The sequence below is a fragment of the Ochotona curzoniae genome, unplaced genomic scaffold, assembly GCF_017591425.1.
Source record: "Ochotona curzoniae isolate NIBS_2020 unplaced genomic scaffold, NIBS_Ocur_1.0 contig_4792, whole genome shotgun sequence".
Taxonomy (NCBI): Eukaryota; Metazoa; Chordata; class Mammalia; order Lagomorpha; family Ochotonidae; genus Ochotona; species Ochotona curzoniae.
The window spans coordinates 7184004-7203464 of NW_024466389.1; the positions used below are offsets into that span (position 1 = coordinate 7184004).

Consider the following 19461-nt stretch of genomic DNA (forward strand, 5'->3'; position numbering starts at 1 on the left):
AGCCAACTGCTGCACAAACAGGGGAGCAGCAAAGTATTCTAAGGGCACTGAAAATTATTACAGAATTCAATTTATTGGCCTGGAGAGTGGCAAGAAAGGATTACAAAGAATATGTCCTTTTTGTTCTGACTGAAATATACACATGCAGCTACCTACACACATGCACATGAAGACGTTGGAAAAAAACAAGGAAAGAGAGGAAGGGAGGAAGAGAAAGACACACACACACACACACACACACACACACACACACTCACACTCACAGACAGATCATTCACTGGGTCACTCCTCAAATGCCCACCACGGCTGGCCCTTGCCTGGCGTCAAAGTCAGGAGACAAGATTTCAGTTCAGATCTCCCACATGTGTCTCGGGAACCTGGTCATCACTGCTGCCCCCCAGGGTCTGTGTTAGCAGGAAATCGGAGCCAGGACTGGAGCCAGGAATCGGATCCAGACACTCCCAGGCGGGATGCAACCTTATTGGAAAGTCAGACTTACAGAGAGAAGGAGATACAGAGAGAAAGACCTTCCTCTAGTGGTTCATTCCCCAAGTGGCCGGCACTGCCAGAGCTGAACCAATCCAAAGCCGGGATCCGGGAGCTTCTTCTGAGTCTCCCACACAAGTGCAGGGTCCCTAGGCCACAGGCAGGGAGCTGGATTGGAAGTGGTGCAGCTGGGGTACGAACTGGTACCCATATGGGATCCTGGTGCATGCAAGGCGAGGACTAAGCTACTAGGCTATTGTGCTGGGCCCAGGATGCAGGACTACTAACTGGTAGGCCAAATACTTGCTCCCAAATCCAGATTTTGTGGGATGGAATACAATTTGGGGACCTTTCTTCTGGATACTTATGTAAAATCATAAATACAATTTAGGTTGAAAAGCAAACATATATTTGGAACAAGAAAACAGAGCAAATTTCACAGTGGAAAAAGTCACACTTACTATGGATATTACAAGCAAAAAGCAGGATTGCACAAGGATCACAGCTTGTGTCACAGTCAAGGGACTTGTAGTTCAAGTTTTGTCAGCACAGAGGACAGAGTCTACAGGGAGGACTCACAGATGTACGCATGCGGCTTCAATAGGTTTAGGGGTGGGCACTTGGCCTGGCGGTTAAGGCGCCACTTGGGACACCCAAATCCCACAGCTGAGTGCCTGGGCCTAACCCCTGGCTCCATCCTGATTCCAGCTTCCTGCTAATGAATATCAGTCCAAGTGTTTGGGCCCCATCACTTGGGTAGGAAGCTAAATGTCTGCTGGCTTCCATTTGCTCCAGCTCCAGTTGTTTCTGGCCTGTGAGGAATAAACCAGAGGACAAACAGGGGGCAATCTCTCTCTCTTTCTTACTCTCTCTAATACTAATTAAATACGTAACATTTACAATGCTTTAGAATTCAGTAAGTCTGGTAAGCTGTTCCTTTCTGGTGTTCTAAAATAAACCCTAGTCCCAACAAAGATTCCTTACCCAGCTGCCCACTATGCAGTGAGCTGGGAGTGCCTGCTCAGCAGAGCCTGTGTGGGGGCTGGGCAACCATGTACACTTTCCTCTTCTAATTGACATTTTGGCATAGTCCAGAGCAGGAGGCCTCCCCTGCTGCTTCCACTTGGGAGTGTTCCGGCCTTGGGAAAGTTGCTTAGTTTCTGTGAGGTCCAGTTTCTTTATTTTTAAAATGAGCACAAGAATTGGATCTGGGGTGCATACAGAGGATATGACAGCCCATTGGGACCTGCGGAGGAAGGAGGGTGGAACAAATTGGACAACGACACTAACCAAGCAATAACAGCAAGTATCTGGGCAAAAGGTGATTATGTCAACCAATGGACATTAGAAGGATTTCCTCATCCTTGGATTGGTGAGACTGTCAGCATTTCAGAACTATTGAAACCAGCGAAGCTAGCCCTCAGAACATGTTCTACATTGGGGATCTTGGGGTGACATCAGGTGGCCATTCCCCATCCCTGGGTACTGGGTGGTTGGGACACCAGGTGTGGCTTCTCCCCATATCCCTTCCTTCCCCTAGATACAGGAGGAAGAAAAAGAAAATGTGGAAACAGTGGTCTCACTTACTTCCCTTAACCCTCGATCCTTTCCACCATGATCGATTATGTAAACATCATCAAAAATAAAAATTAAAAAGAGGATTGGATCTGGGTGTCTTACACTATGACACAGCAAACAGCAGATTAAACAGCCACCAACAGCACCAACACCTCATACGGGTGCCAGTTTGAGACCCACCTGTTCCACTTCTGATCTAGCTCCTTGCTAATGTGCCTAAGAAATCACAGAGGATGGCTTAAGTCCTTGGGCCCCTGTAACCATGGGGGGATACCTGGATGCAGTTTCTGGCCTCAGCTGGGGATGCAGCCATTTGGGGACTGAATCAGTAGGTGGAAGATAGCTCTCTGTGTCCCTCAGCCCTCTCCCGAAAGGTTGGTGGGGGAACCAAGGCTAAATTGGGTGCTTTCCCGTCTCTGATCTGGTCTTGAAGTCCATCTTAGAAGGCGTTAGTTCTGTCCAGGAGCGGCTGCAGGGCAATGGGTGGTGGCTGGGGTTGGGACCCTTCCTTCTTCACTCCAGTGGATGTCCTGAATCCTGGGTCTGCAGTGACCACTGTATGTCGACAAGGAGCCACCTGTGGTTCTTGTCTGATCTGTGCCCAGGTTATTTTGACCAAGACAGCCATTGTCTAAGATCCCTGGACAAGGGGATAGCTGGTTGTTCAGGTGAAACACAGGAGAAGCAAGAATTCCCTATAGGCCCTGGAGAGAAGCTGTACCTTGGCAGGGCCGGCAGGAAGAGGAGCTGGCTACTGGCAGGTGGGGATCAGGAGAGGAGCAGGGGACCGCCATTCAAGCAGGTCTTCTTTTATTTTTAAAAAGATTTATTTACTGATTTTGAAAGAGTTACAAAGCAGGAATGGGCTGGGAGAAGGCATGTCCCAGCTGCTGGTTCACTCCCCAGATGGCTGCAACGGGTGGGGAGTACGACTGGAGCTAACATCTTCATCCAGGTCTCCCATGTGGGCCACAGGGGTCCAAGCACTTGGGCCATCCTCTAGTGCTTTGTGCAGGCCATTAGCAGGGAGCTGGATTGGAAGTGGAGCAGCCAGGACTTGAACCCATATGGCATACTATATGCAACACAATGCCAACCCCTCCAGTGATAAATTCTAACGAGATGTATGTACAAGTAGGTGCAGTGGGCTGCGTGGAGCCACACTGCAGCCGAGGTATGATAACTGTGGCAAAGTCCACGTGGTGCAGAGCAGTGGCTGAGCCTGGTAGGTTGCAGCTGTGCCGTCAAGGACTGGCCACCAGAAAGCCCTTGTACAAACAGGCATCTGGATCAAGCACGCTGTGGGCCTGGGAGGAGGCAGCCAGCTGGAAACTGGGTTGAGGGTGACTGAGTGCTGCTCTTGGCGGTGGTGACGTGCATTGGCTGATGAGTTGACCTACAGCCCCAGGAATTAATAACACATCAACAACCCACAGAGCATCCAGTACAGCACTGGTCCTGGAGTGGGGACCTCTGCCTTACAGTTGGAAAGCAAGTAGAGTACATGGTCCCAGGCTTACCGTAGGTGTCATGGAACCCAGGGCTGGTCTGTCCTTTCAGATGAGGGTGGGGATACCTAGCCCCCGGGTGCCCATCAGCTCCTTCTGTGGAAGTCCTGTGTCCTGCACCCAGAGGACAGGGGCTGGAAAGCCCAGCATGAGCTCTACAGACTAAAATACGCTTTAGCCTCTGTGCTCAAAGGCATGACACTGACCGCTGGCTCAATGGCGGGGACACAGCTCACTTGTAGAATCCCATACTGCAGTGTCTCCCAGTGATGTCTCAGCTGGCCACCCGTCTCCCGGGTAGCTCCTCTCCAAGGCTAGGGCAGCTGAAACTCACTCCTCAGAAGTCCCTCTCTGTGGAGACAGAGGGTGGGAGGCACTGTGGACCCTCTGCATGCATCAGGGGATCCTGTAGCTGGAAGTGGCTGTCGCGTTCTCACCCACATCCCAACAGCCGTAATGCATCCTATGGCCTCTGGTGTAGCAATGGGGTTGACTTCCTGTGCACCCACGACAGCCAGGAAAGGGTTGGAGAACACCTGGAAATGTCTTGGTGGTGCCCACTCACCTCCCTTAGGCATCTGCATGTGCCACACGATTGCTAAGTACACCGCAAGGCAGGGGATGCCTTTGCTAGTGTCCCATTTTACAGATTTGGAAGCAGAAGTTTAGAGAGCCCAACTCGCTTATGAGCAGAAGGCTGATGTTGGGCAGGGTCAGGCCTCATGCCCAAGTATTCCAGACCCAGGATTTCTCAACCTTGGCACCTTAACGTGGCGCACTGCCGAAACCCTGGCTGTGAAGTCTGATCTTTGAGTGCTGTAGGAGGTTTAGAGATGCCTCTGGCATGGGTCCCTGAGATGCCAGCACCACCCCCTGCCCTTCACGGGGCTGTGACAGATGCAACCACTTCGGGACATGGCCAGATGCCTCCTGAAACGTTCGATGTCCTGCTGAGCAGCTCTGCCCCTGGTGACTGTTGGTGGGGAGGTGGGAGAGGCAGCGGATGCTGGTTTCGGTGCCCAGTTCTTGTCGGGGAAGGTTGCAGATGGGCACGGTGACCTCTGGCCTGACCTGGCAGGACAGTGAGCCTAGGCCTGCAGTGACGGGGACGAAGCCTGTTCTTACACTCCTTCGTTTGTTTGTTCAACAGAGCCCCGGCGAATCCCTCTGGGGACCAAAGCCTGATCCAGCGGTGGGAAGAAGAGCGTCTACACAGAGATCCGTCCTTTAGCTGGCAGACAAGCAGGTGACGACATAGGCCCAGAGAGACACAGGCAGAGGGTATGGGCATGAAATCAGGTGGCCAGAGTGGCCTCCCTAACAAGGTGACATTTCAGCAATCTGTGGGAAAGGAGGGATTGAGTCTGTGGGAAGACTTGGCACAGAGGCCAGCATGTGCAAAGGCCCTGTGACCTCCTCTGCAGGCTCAGATGTAGCAAGTATGGTCAGAGTAGAAACAGGGCATGAGGGATGAACTTTAAGGGCAGATGGGGGTGGTTGAGTTTGTGACATCCAGGGTGACATGGTGGCTTATCCAAAGCCAAGCCAGGATTGAAGCTTGATCTCTGGAAGTCTCTTTTCTTATCAGCATCGGGGAACAATGAGCCACTTTCTCCTGGGACAGACGTTGACCTAGAACTAGGGCCTCACCTGAGTCTGTGACTCACCTGGGCCTGGCCAATGTTTTCAAGGAGGCAGGAGTGTAGGATGGACAGGTGGCAATGTATAAGTGAGGAGAGCCGCTGGCTGCACAGCCCGTCCTCTCGGTGTCCATCTCGGCATAGCAGCAGCATGGTGGGTCTCACCCTGTTCTTCCTCGCAGCTGTCTGCGTGCTGTCCTCGGGGGTGTGGCTCTGGGCCATCTGCACCCACTTCTTCACAGAGTCTGTGCCAGCAGGGATTGGCCACCCCGTGAAAATGCGGGTTCTCAGTTGCCTTTTGCAGCTGTTGGTGACCTGGGTGAGTTTCCTGTATTGTTCATGGGGGAAATTAGGGCTGTGTAGGTTCCAGGTGACCGGACAGCAACAGGACAGGCAGAATAACCCCTCTTAGGGCAGTGCTCAGCCTCTTGGGATGCTGACGAAGCCTGGTTTGCTTTTTCAGTTAACAGGAGGAAAAAAGCCCAGCTCTGTCCCCCTGGCCTAATCCCTGTCTGGGTTTGCACTCTGCACCCCAGGGAAGGCGGGAAGAAGTTCTTCAAATCTTTGAGCTCTGGTGGCTGGTCACCTGTTGGGCAAAGCCAGCGAACAACCAATCAACCAGGTCACAAAGCAGTCGGTTAGTACAGATACCCAGAATGGTTGAATGTGACCTCTTAAGCCTTTTGTTGCCTTTGGGAGGTGAAAAAATGTTTATGTGATACAATCTGATTCTTCCTGTTGTTGTCAGTGTGTGTGTGTGTGTGTGTGTGTGTGTGTGTGTGTGTGTGTGTGTGAGTGTGTGTGATCTGGGGACAGTGGTGGTGAGAACTGTGTTGTTGTCAGCTTGCTGCCCATCTCCAGAGGGGTGGCAGGAACTGGGCCCAGAGAAACCTTTTCTGTCTCAATGGCTTACCTAAGGGGAAGCAAGTTACAAGGTGTCTTCTTTTGAGAGGACCCTGGCTGTGGGCTGTTTATCTCTGGGGTAAGAATGTGCCATTCAGCATGTGCTGGTGGGTCCTGCTGCTTTCCTGGCCCAAGGAGGTCACAGTCCAGGCCCCAGTCACTGTAGCTCCACTTCCCCATCTGCTCGGCCTTTTGTGGGGCTGCTGCAAAGGAAGCTATGCCAAGAGAGTGTGCAGTACCCTCTACAAACATTAGCCGCTGGCTCTATTTGTTGGTTGGTTGTCTTCTGCAGAGATGGGTTGTGCAACGGCTGTGTTCTGGAATATGGGGGTCTCGTTTCCTGGGCATGGGGGAAGGTGAGGAAACACCCAGTGAACCAGCAAACCCACATGTGAGAAAGGGCTCCATGCAAAGAAAAAGGCTAGAGGGAAAGTACTCAGGGGGAGGGAGTTCTTCCTGGGACTCCCTGAACCTCCCTGCCAGAGCGGCTTGGTAAGACACCCATGAATTTGGGCAGTGGTACAATGACCCTGGTTTCACCACCTGTGTCTAAAGGGAACGTAGCATTTCTTCCCGTGATGAACGAAGGTGACAAGCAGTTCCAGACAGCAGTCCTACGAGCTGCTGGCAGGAGGGACTGCCAGGGCTCTTACAGTCACTGCAGCTGCTATAGGCAATGTGAAGTCACGGCCTCCCGTTCCTTGGGGGCAAGCATGGCATGGGCAAATGAAGCATGGATTTCAATGACTATGGCATCAGACTGATCTTTTCATCCTGTTTTTTTCCATATACTTCTAGGAGCACCCTCATATGAAACTGACCTCTAGGTCTTGCTCTTCTACACACTCATAGGGCAACACCCACCCACCCATACACACACACACATATATATATATACATCACGTGTTTACTTCAATAGTCTAATAACTGTATGAAGAAGATGGTCTTCCTTTATGATCTTATGCGTTTCATTTTGTGCATTCAAACATGGTAGAAATGGTTGTGGTGCAGCAAAGGGCTGGGAGCCCCTGCAAAGAGAGGCCCCAAAGGAAGGCCCCTTGATCTACTGATTTGTAACATGCCAACTTTTAGGCGTATGAAGATGGCCAAATAGTTCCATGTGGTGGGTTTCTAACACTTACGTTGTTGACTTCTGGACAAACTTTGTTTATTTTGTGCTCCCACACAAAGATTTACCTTCTCTTATTAAAGAGCTGCTTATTTATGTTTTAATTTTATTTCTTTTTATTTGAAAGACAGACTTACAGACAGAAGGAGAAACAGAAAGAGAAAAGGTACCACCTGCTGGCTTACTCTCCAAATGGCTGCAATGGTCAGAGCTGATCTGATCTGAAGCCAGGAGCTTCTTCCGGGTTTCCCTCATGGGTGCAGGGTCCCAAGACTTGGGCCATCCTCTGCTCCTTTTCCTAGGGCCACAAGCAGAGAGCTAAATCAGAAGTGGAACAGCTGGGACACAAACCAGTGCCCATATGGAATGCTGTCACCATAGCACAGAGGGTTAGCCTGTTGAGCCATGGCACCAGCCCCAGCTTATTTCTTTTGAAAGGCAGAATGAGAGAGAGAGAGAATCTTGCACCTGCCGGTTTACTCTCCAACTGGCCACAACAGCCAGGGATGGGTCAGGTCAAAGACAGGAGATGGAAAGGCCACCTGGGGTCTCTCACATGGGTGCAGGGACTCCAGAACTTGGGTCATCATTTGCTGCCTTCCCAAGCACATTCTTAGGGAGGTGGATCGGAAGTGGTGCAGCTGGATCAGAAGTGAGTAGCCAGGACTCAAATCAGCATTCCCATATGGCATGCTAATGTCACAAGGAGAGGTTTAACCCAGTGCGTCACAACACCAGGTCCGCATTCTTAATTCCTTAGGAAGCAAATCTTGGGCCTTATGTTATTTTATCCAAACACATTGGAGTAGATTTCTTCCAAAGATGGGAACTCTTCTTTCCTCTTAATGAAGTAAGATCATGATACACTTAGCAACAAAAGCTTAGGCTTGGTGGGGTTGGCTGGGGGCGGCCAAGGGAGGCCCTAGGGAGTTGTGGTATGTTCAGGCCAAGTGGAGCAGGGATCTCACAGTGAGGTGCTCCAGGAAGAGGGATGGCTGAGGGGCGACCAGAGAGCCCAGGTGGCTATCCTAGTGGGGTAGAAGGCCTCAGGGAGAGTGGGTTGAGAGAGACTGGCAGGCCCTGGGGTCACAGAAGTCTGAGTGGAGATGGATTTTACTGCAGTGTGATGGAATCACCGAAGTGGTGGTATAGGATTGTGGGCCAAAGTGACTGAAGCTTCCTAGGCGCGATCTCACTGCCCGCTGAGACCCAGAGAGGGTGCCAGACTGCCCCACCCCTCCCCGGGCAAACCCATTACCCATTTTCTCATCTCTTTCCAACAGGGCTTGGTTTTTGAGAAGCTGAGGATCTGTCCTATGCCCCAGTTTGTCCGTTTTGTACACGATCTGCAGCCGCTGAAGAATGACCCCGATGTCCTGGTCACTGACCTCCGCTTTGGGACAGTGCCTGTGAAGCTGTACCAGCCCAAGGCATCGTCCTGCTCTCCCAGGCCTGGTGTCATATTCTACCATGGTGGGGGTGCCATCATGGGGAGCTTGAGTAAGTGCCCCCACCTCGGACCTCCCCGAGGAACATGACACCCGATTAAAGAACATCATGATAGCTGATGCCTCTGGTGCTGGCATCCCATATGGACTCCAGTTCGTTTCCTGGCTGCTCCGTTTTCAATCCTGCTCCCTGCTAATGCACCTGGGAAAGCAGCAGAGGACGGCCCAAGTGCTTGGGCTCCTGATTCTACAAAAAAAAAAAAAAAAAAAAAATTGCATCAAATCAAGCTTATCTTTAAAAACATTTTTAAACACTTATTCATGCAACAGACAGATAGTTGCTTCTGAAATGCCATCAACCACCAGGACTGGCTGGGGCCAAAGTCAGGAGCCAGGAAGACAATTCGGTTCTCACAAACGGGTGTCAGGAACCAAGGTCTGCATCAGCACAAAGGTGGAATCAGGTGACTGATGACTTAACCACCACGTCAAAGACTTACCCCTACACTGACCTTTTAAACCCAGTGCCACAGGCATTTTATTGAAGTCTCCGTGTGTGTGTGTGTGTGTGTGTGTGTGTGTGTGTGTGTGTGTGTGTGCTTGGGTGATATGCGAGAAAAACAGAGAGCTCTTACATCTCCTGGCTTACTCTGTAAATGACCACAACAGCCAGGGCTGGGCTGAGCCACATGGGTAGGGGGGCAAATATTTTGGTCATCTTCTGCTCTTTTCTCAGGCACATAGGCAGGGATCTGGATTGGAAGTGGAGCAGCAAGAACACAAACTGGTGCCCATATGGGAGGCTGACATCAGAGGTGGCACTTGAAGAGAGATCTTCTACCTGCTGGTTTACTCTTCAATTGCCCACAACAACCAGGACCTGGCCAGGACAAAGTCAGGAGCCAGAAATTCCATCCGTGTCTCCTATGAGGGCAGCAGGAACCCAAGGCCTCAGGTCTTACCTGCTGTCTCCCACAGGGACACCAACTAGCAGGGCACCAATGTGTATTAGCAGGAAACAGACAGCCTTGAAGGCGTGACTCCATCCCAGGCACTTGAGAAAGTTTAGCACACGTTTGCTCCAGGGGCAGAGGCCAAATTGCAAAGTTCAGGGCTAGGAATGGAGCAGGAACCCTGTCTGAGGGCTGGCAGAAGCTGACCGGGGCTGGTGGAGGGGGCTTCCCAGCGAGCATAGAAACCTCCTGTCTTCCAGAAACCCACCACAGAGTATGCTTGTATTTGTCCAAGAAGAGTGAGGCCGTGGTTTTGGCGGTTGGGTGAGTAGCAAGCAGAGTGGAAACCGATGGAGTGGGAGGGAGGCATGGGGTGCCTGTGGGAGCTGGGGAAGGCCAGGGCTGTGCGAAGCCAGTGAGGAGGGGAGGCAGGGAGATGGGGGATTAGGGGAGGCAGGAAATGTAGGGGTGTGTGGCCCTTGGGCAGGCTGAAGGAGAGAGGTGGTGTGAAGGATCTGGGTGGGAACTAGACCTGAATGGAGCAGCCTTGTTTACTCCAGACACTTGGTAGCTCATGCTGCTAAATGCCAGCAGTGCCCAGGACCACCTCCAAGACCACCCAATCCTGTTACCTTGGAAGAGCCTCCTGGCTGAGATCCACATACACAATAAAGAAAAATTTAAAAATACATAAATAAAAAGGGACTTCAGTTTTCTAATTGGTCTATGGGAGTCCCCATTCATCCCAGCTGGAATCCCAAGGAAGGCTCCGGGGCTACTGGACACTGGAGCCACGGGCTGCTGCCTGACTGATGTCCCAGCACACAGCATGGTGCCCTGCTCCCCCATGAGGCTGCACCTGCAGAGCCAGGAAAATGCCCAGAGAAGCAGCAGATGCCAAGTTCTGGGTGGGGTACGCATCCCAGCATTCTTGTAGCAGACCTAAGTCAAGGGGAATAAAACATCAAGGTGTAAATGAAGACAAGAGAGTGACCAAGAGAAAGGTTGGGACCCTGTGCCTGCCGATCCTGGCAATGCCAAACCAAGCAGTCATCAGAATTTGCCAGCAAATTTTCTCCTGCTCCGAGAACCTAATCTAAATCTGGTTTTGGATTTAAATGCACTGTTATCACAGCACTATTGCAGGGCTGTCTGGACGCAGGGTGCTGGGATGCTAAGGGTTGGTGGGAGGTCTGTTTGTCCCATAGAGCATTTCCTTTGTGTCTGTTTAAAAAAGACAGAGCCAGCCTTGAAAAATGGCAAGATTTCTCACAAAATCTGTAGTCTCTTTAACGAATGGGAAGACGGCAGTGCCAGGCTGGCATCTCTGCAGAGTGGGGGTGGCCAGTGTGGAGGGACCGGGTATGCTCTCTGCTGACTTCTGATAGTACTTCACTTTCTACAAGGTCTCCTCCAAAATCTGGAGGCATGGCAGGTACACAAACCCATTTTTTCCCTGGGCTATCATGAAATACCTGTGGTTGGTTATGTATATAAAGAAAAGAGGTTTGACTGAATTAATCACCTGGCTGCTGAAAGTCCTCGCAGCACAGTACCAGCTCTGGAGAGGCTTCTGACTCCACCAGGCTCTGCCATTTCATGGCTGACATTAATAGTGGGGCATGGGATGAGAAGGGATTATGCCTCAAACAGGAACCAGCTGTGTGAGGTCAGGCTCAGGCTTTTATAACAGCCCTTCATGAGAATCACTGGAAAACTCTCTTAGTTCCTGCTGAGTGCTTAACTGACCACAGGACATTTCATCAGGCCACGCCCCTTAAAGCATCAACAGCATTTCCCAATACTGCCACTCTAGATTAAGTTTTCAACACCTGAAAATTTGCAGGGATCACGCTAAAACCATATCCACACCATAGGATCTGAGTCCATTAGAACCAAAATATAAGCAAGATTGGAACTGTTCACAGCCTGGAGGTGGAGAAGCAACATCAGGTAGAATCAAAGAAGGAGCGGGCATGGATGCTGACTAAGTAGCTGACCCGTAGGCAGATGGCAGGGTTCTTGGGTCACAGCTGGTCCTTCAGTAAGTGATTGCAACCTTGGAAAAGGCAGCTGCTTGGATCCTATGTGCTAAAAATGGAGACTTGGTCCTCTTCCCTCTTGTATCAAACTCTTCCCTCTTGTATCACTCTTCCCTCTTGTATCAAACTCTGCCTGCTCAAGGGAGGCAGGCATCCTTGATGCAGATGTCTTTGTGCTGGGTGGATGAGTGCTGACTGTCTTCATTAATTCCCTTGTAGATACCGCAAGTCACCCAAGTACAAGTTTCCAGTTATGGTGAGAGATTGCATGGCTGCCACTGTTCAGTTCCTCAAGTCCTTGGATGTGTACGGGGTGGATCCGGAGCAAGTTGTGGTCTGCGGCGACAGTGCGGGAGGGGGTGTAGCCATGGTGGTCTGTCAGACCTTCCTGAACAGGCCAGATCTCCCCCGCATCCGGGCCCAGGTCCTGATTTACCCAGCCCTCCAAGCCCTGGACTTTCAGTCCCCTTCCTTCCAGCAGAATGAGAAGATTCCTCTGCTCACGTGGAAGTTTGCCTTCCGCTGTATGTGCTATTACCTGGATATCTGCCCTTCCTGGCAAAGTGCCATCAAGAAAGGGGCCCATTTACCTGCCCACATCTGGGCAAAGTATGACAAGTGGCTGAGTTCAGACAACGTCCCAGAGAGGTTTAAGAAGAGAGGGTATCGGCCCATGACCTGGGGACCCTTGAATGAAGATGCTTACCGGGAGACGAGTGTCTTCCTGGATTTGATGTGCTCACCTCTGATCGCCGAGGATGACGTGGTGGCTCGGCTCCCGGAAGCCTGCATCCTGAGCTGTGAGTATGACCTCCTACGGGACCACTCTCTGCTCTGCAAGAAGAGGCTCGAAGGCCTAGGTGTGCCCGTGACCTGGCACCACATGGACGATGGCTTCCATGGAGTCCTCAACACCTTTGATCTTGGCTTCCTGCACTTTCCCTGCTCCTTGAGGATCTTGGATTTCGCTGTGCAGTTTATCAAGGGGCTGTGACTCTCCTTCCTCTCCTGCTGGAGTCCCACCTCCCCCAGGGAGCCCTTTGTGGTTGCAGTGAGTGATGCTGATTGGGGCTGAGGAAAGAGGAGGTGGTGATGTCACCTTCCTGGACAGCAAGTTCTACAACTGCGTGCTGCATGTCCTTCCATGTGAAGGGGAGCAAGCTGATGATAGGTGTGGGGACTCGGGCTTTCCAGGCACTGCTGGGGAAATTGGGAGCTACGATCTTTGGTGGCTGTTTGCCAGAGTGACTTAGCAAACAGGAGTGCTTTACAGCCTCCCCGGGCTATCTAGGCTGAGGTAGACTGACACAGTGTCTGGACATGATGTGCAGTCTCATGAGGCTTCTCCCGGGTGGCTTACAAGGCACAGGGTGCTGATGTTCCAGGCTGCCAGGTGGTGGTGGTGGCATACTGAGTCTACCTCCTCCTCTGGATCACAGTGACACTGTTCCTGCTGTAGCGTGGACTCTGGGCTCAGGGATCTGTGGGCCTGGACTGGAAGAGTTTTGGGACAGAATAAACAGGCTTTCACTGGTGGTTGGCCTCTAATGAGAGATGAAGAATGCCCAGAGATGTCTGACTGTGGTTGCTAGAGAGCTCCTGGAGTCACAGTTGGGTTTCCAACCAAAGGCCCTCAAACACTCTTAAGAGCTCTAGGAGAGGGGTCAGCAAGGAGCCTGGTTGCTGGATGTGAGACTCATGAAGGCTACATCTAACCCAACTCAACCATGTCCATCGTGGGACATCACAGGAGGACCCGAGGGACCCAAGGGGCATTGCCAGGGATTGTTTCTATTTATTAAAGACACAGAAGCATCTCCAAGTGGCCTAAATCAGATGAAAAGCATCTTAGTTGCTGTAGCAATGACTTTCAGGGGGAAAGCAGGCATGGGCTGATCCACCAACACAAGCAGTGCCACTAGCTGCCTGTTCTTTCTGCTCTTTCGTCCCATGTTGGATTCCTCTTCACCTCTCCAGAGGGTGGCTTTGAGCAGTTTCAGGCCAGAGTCAAACTCGTCTTTATCAAGCTGCTTCACTCTGACCAGTTCTAGCCAAAATCTCCTTTCAATTCAATGGCTCTGTTGGCTTTCAGAGTGGTGGGTCTAATGGTCAAAACCAAGAGCACAGAATGGTGTGGCTGACCAGGCCTAAGTCCCATTGCACCGTGGAGGGTAGAGTCAATGTCTTCTGATGGACTGAGTGTGGTGAAGGGTGTCAGTCCATCTCCAATGGGAGGGCACTGGAACCTGAGGAGCCTGGTTCCTTCTGAGATGTGGTGACCAAAAGTCTGGAAGAGCAAGGATGGGTTCCACATGGAGGACGGCTCTTTTACACAGCACCATATCCATGGCTTCTTTCACTTCCCCTGCTCTATGGGAAGCCTGTTTTTTAAAGGGGCTCTGGCCTGCCAGATCTCTACCTCCATCCAGTCCTCCATGGGGCTCCCTGCCGCCCCTCGCAGGGACGGGGGACTTGCTCTACTATAGGAGCTAAGCTACATTGAACCATGAGTTAAGGCACTTGGAAGTAGCAGGATGAGTCAAGAACCAGTGGGCAAGGCACACACCTGTTCCTGAGGAATGGACAGTCCTCTAAAAGCCACGGCTCCCAGGTTGATCCTAGCTTGTCTTCAGCATGCTCTGTTCCTGGTGATTATCGGCCAGAGTCCAAGTTTACCACAAGAAGGACCCTGTGCATGTCCTTAACTTGAATTTAGTTGAACATTTGTGCTAAGATGTGGGGAAGAGAGGAGTCCTTTTGGGTGACTTTGGATCCAGTCCCAGATGCTCAGCAGGTAGCTTTGTTGGAGAAACAAGAGCCACTCACTGGAGATACTTTCTATGTGGCCACTGAGCAGGTGGAGGTCATGTCCCCTCTGGGTGGAGGGTGTGGCAAGAAGGCTAGGGGATGGACATGGTGATTGCAGATGGAAGCAGGTTTTCCTAGGGCTGTCTGTCCACCCTTGACTTTGTTTGCTGGCACTTCTCAAGTTCTGTGGGAATTCCGGCTGTGTGGCCCATTTTGTAAAGGGGCTGTGGCCCTTCCCGCCTCCTGCCATCACCTCGTCACCCACGGAGCTCTCTGGGTAAATGTTTGTTGTTGTTTCTCCTTTGCCCCAGAAGGTGGGTGGAAGGATGTGATCTGATCTCTGGAAAGGGGACTGGGCCCCCTGCAGATGAACACGTTGCACTTTAATGGGCTACAGAACCTGTGGGCAGCTCCTTTCCATGAGTACTTTCTTCTGCAAGTGGTGAGAGAGACAGAAACATTTACACCTGAGTAGTTGGGTGGGACCTAGGCTCCCCTGCTTTCTTTAATTTCATTGTTACTCTTTGGGCGGCCCATTCATGAGCCTCAAGGAATGAGAGTGACTCAAGTTCACTAAGGGCCAGCACCATTTGGAGCTCCATTTGGGTTTGCTGCTGCTTGTGTTCATGGCATGAAACCTACAGAGTAGGTATTCTTAAAGCTACTTTACAAATGAGGAAACGAAGACTCGATTAACATCCAGGCCCTGACTTATTCTAGTAGAGCTCAAAGCTGGCTGCTTACAGCTTCCCTAAGGCCAGAAGCTTGCCCCTGTCTACTGGCAAACCACATTTTCCTGGCAGAAACTCTGATGCTCTCTGAGTCATTAGCCAAGCATTACTGATCTCCTTTAAAAAAATTATTTACTTGTAGGAGAGTTGCAGAGAGAGAGCAAGAGAGGGTTCTAATTTGCTGGTTTGTTCTCCAAATGCCTTTAAAGACCAGGGCTGGGCCAGGAGAGTGGAACTCCAGCCAGGCCTCTGGCATGGGTGCAGGGGCACAAATACTTGAACCATCTTCTGCTGCTTTCCCAGGTGTGTTAGCAGGGAGCTGGACTGGAAGCAGAGCAGCAGGGACTTGAAGTGGAACTCTAATATGGGATGTTGGTGTCACAGGAGTTGGCTTAACCTGCTGCCCCTCTCTTTTCTTCCCCCTTGTCAATCAGGATCAAGAGAAACATGGTGTTATTGAATTTGTTTGCCACCCAGATAGTTGTCAGCTTCTGTCGGAGCTGAGTGAGGTTGAGAAAGTCTGGTATTGTCACTCTGTGGTTTCCTTCACCCTCTTGGCTGTTGCTTTCTCTGAGTCTGAACAACCTGCACCATGGTCACTGTGGGCACTTCGAGGAATTCATTGTGGAGGTACCCAGGGCTGATAGGCACCCACATTTCTTGAAACCCAGATGCCCTTGGGAGTGTTTTCTTGGACAAGTCTGCCAGTGAGCCCAGGACTGGGGCCATCTGATAAACATAGTGATTTGTTTTCTAGAGTCAGCAGGTAGCTAAGGAGAAGGTCCTGGGGCTAAGTTGCAATGTTAGCCAAATTTGCTTGCCATTCTTCACCCAGTTCCGTCTCAGCAGGTGTCTGGGCTTGCCTCCCGTTGGCCAGGGCCTCTCAGCCTTCCAGACCCCAAGTGGGGCTCCCTTTTCCCTGGACACTCTTCTTCAGAGTCACTGCTTGCTCCTTCCCTTCTCCCTGAGCTGCTGTAGACCAGGCTGAGCTGCGATCACAAGTGCCCGCCATCCCGGACCCCTTTCTTGCCCACACGACCTCCGCAGATGACTGCAGCTCTGCTCCCACACTCATCTGCTTCAGGTCCAGTCTGATGGGGCAGCTTCTGTTTGAAATATCCCAGTCTCTGGTGAAGGGAAGAAGAATGTGAAGGGAAGAAGAACTGTCTTTCCAGCCTGCTGCCCACCTGCCATTGGCCATGGTGGTCACATGGTCATAGCATGGGCAGGAAGGGGCATGGAGAGGAACAGCAGAGTCTGGCCATTTTCACAATTTATCATACTCTGAAGTATCATACTGTGTACTGTGACAAACAAGTCTGTACTGGTCATTTCTGCACACACTCCCTTCTGCATATGTGATTCTTGGTCAAGCAGCCAAGAAGAAGTGTTGGGGTCAGTGTTGTGGTGCTGCCAGTGAAACCATCACTACAATGCCAAGATCCTATTGGATGCCAATTCGTGTCCAGCCTGCTCCACTTCTAATCCAGCCCCTGCAATGGGCTGGAGATGACGCCATGTATGAATCCCCGCTTCCCACGTGGGAGACCTGAAAGAAGCTCCTGGATTCAGCCAGGACCAGTCCCAGCCATTTGTAGCCATCTGGGAAATGAAGCTAGCTCTCTCTGTTTCTTCCTCTCTCTCTGTAACTCTGAACTTCCGATAAATAAATAAATAGTTTTTTAAAAAGGGAGAAATGTTGGCTAGGTATGTTTTAGATGTGGATGAGACATGAAGAATGGCTATCATATTCTCTTTCTACAGCATCCATTGGGAAGGAGGACAGGTGGCGACCACCAACTTCCAAGTCAGAAAAAACATGGATGACTTTGACAGGCTTAGCCTGGCACATTTGTATTTTCAGAGAGAGGCTTCACCTCCAATGACACATAATGGCGTGTTGGTCTTTCACAGCCTTGCCTCTAACAAAGCAGAGGATGCTGGCTCCAGGGAGTCAATTCTTGGCCCACAGGTTACTAAGGCTGGCCCTGTTCTCCCACCAGCCAGAACACTCCTGCTGCGGCACAGCTGCTTGCAAGGTCTTGCAAATGGATGTACAAGGTCAGATCAGATAAAGCTGTGCCTGGGGCTGTCTTTCACAGTATTTTGATTTGGAGAGAAAGTTCTCCAGGGTCAGTTCCATCATCATGAGACATTCCCATGCCTGAGTCATCACGGAGATGTGCTGGTTTCTCGTTTGAACTTGCAGACTTGGCAGGCCACTTTGGGATGCAGGAACCCTCTAATCAAACAGAACCCACCATGATTTTCTTGGGTTTTTCGACTCCACATTTTCACATACTCTTCCCAGCATTGGACACAAAGAGACAAAAGATGAGATCTTTATTGACTTTTCATAGGTAACATTGACCTAGGTGCTTTAAGGGGGTGTCTCTGAATTCTCACCTTGGTTGCCGAAAGCTCAGTCCCTGTGTCCAGTGGAGGATAAGATTTGGGGCGGGAGTGGTGGTGGAGAAAACATTCAACCTGAGCGCAGATGAGAGGGTAGGAAGCCTCGTTGTCTCAAGGACTCTCGCTCTGGGGGTGTTGGGGGGCTGTAAGGGACGGGGTGCTGATACAGCTTCTGGTCTCTCTGTTGGGTGCCCAGACCTATCACTAGGCTCATGACAATATATTCCGTCTCTGTTGCGTCATACGGGCCCTTGAGGCACACAGGTGGAGAGGTGAGACCCAGCCCGACCAGATAAGGAACCAGCCCACGTGCACCTTAGGGAGCGGGTGTGTGCAAGTCAGCAGGCCAACTGTGCAGCATCAACTTCCCAGCTTTACAGTTAAGCAGACAAAATTGTTGGTTGAAGGTAGTTTCTGTTTGGTTACATCATCCTATAAAGCCCATCATATTTACTCCCAACATACAAGTTAGCAAGACTCATCTTGGCCTGAGAACTTGGTTAAAGTGAAGTGGCCGGTAAGTGGTAGGACTGGAATGGGAAGCTAAGTTAGTCCTTGTTCCAAATTCAACATTCTACAAACACTTGATTCTCTCTGCAAGAACCTGAAGCTGATTTGCAAGCTCCAAAGAAGTGTTTCCAGGTCATATCAAATCAAGAGGGGGAACGCAGTCATTCTGAGAGCTTACTTTCTCTGGGATGAGCAGGGACCTCAGGTGAGCAATGACTTCTCTGGGACGTCTATGGACAAGGCCACTCTACTTGAAGGCTACAACATGTAACCCACCAGCAAGTGTCAGAAAAGGGAGTGGGTACTGTGAGCGTAAGCCATGAAGTCGGCAAATACGTGAGTGAATCAGTTCTGGAGGTAGAATCTGCAGGGGAGTGTGTGGAACAGCAATCTCCACTGGCACGTGCAAGAACTAAGGCTGGGAATAGACCTGGTTGGGGAGCTAAAGGGATACTCTGGCTGGACTGGAATTCTTACACTTGAATGCGAAAGCCAGAATTGGTGCATTGTGCTGGGCTGAACGTGGCTGCAATCACGCTTGGCACAGGTGTGGACTGGGTCTGGGGAGGGTCAGACTGGGCTAGACTCCAATACCCACTGGTACTTGTGAGAGTCAGAGTGGGTGTAGAACAGGCCGGGCTAGGCCTCAGCTCCTGATGAACTGTGTGAGAGCGGTCTGGGTATGAACCAGGTGTGGCTGGGCTGCAATACCCAACAGTAAGAACCAAAAAGGGTATGGGCTGATTGGGCAAGGACATTGTTTCTTCCAGAACAAGATGTGGACAAAGTCTACCTGGGCCAAGGACTCAACAGTATGCACAAGATCCCAGAGAGAGCTTAGTGAAGTCCTTTGTCAGGTTGTAGTCCCTGCGGGTGAGTGCAAGAACCAAGGCAAGGAGCACCTCAAAGCAGACCAGGTTACAGTACCCGCCAGCATACATATGGATCAGGTCAGATGGTGGACAGGCTAGGCCAGTTCATAACATCCACTGGCTGATCTGAGAACCAGGATGGGATGCAGGAGGAGCTGAGTGGGGCTGCAACACCAGCCAGTTCATACTGGAGCGGGACTGAGGGCTGACTGGGCAAGGATAGGCTGCAGTACCAAGCAGCACAAACTGGAACTGGGGGCAGGCTGGCTCGAATTAGGCTGAAGCACCAAGGAGGGATGAGCCACACCAGACTGGGAGTGATGGGTGTCAGGTCTGTGAACCCCAGGGACAGAGGGGCCCTTCACCTGTGAAGTGAGTGTTGGATCCATAAGCCCATATGGGGCCTGCAGAGGACATCTGGAACCAAAGCAGAGAATGGAG

At 51.2% G+C, this 19461-nt stretch overlaps 1 protein-coding gene across 1 annotated transcript; it reads left to right on the forward strand.

The window, feature by feature from the left end:
* The first annotated feature begins 5363 nt into the window (after positions 1 to 5363).
* AADACL3 (arylacetamide deacetylase like 3) lies at positions 5364 to 13378 on the forward strand. The gene is made up of 4 exons (XM_040987668.1): positions 5364 to 5531; positions 8528 to 8744; positions 9906 to 9969; positions 11907 to 13378. The coding sequence occupies exons 1-4, from the start codon at positions 5364 to 5366 to the stop codon at positions 12679 to 12681; spliced, it is 1224 nt and encodes a 407-aa protein (XP_040843602.1). The 3' UTR covers positions 12682 to 13378.
* The last annotated feature ends 6083 nt before the right edge of the window (positions 13379 to 19461 follow it).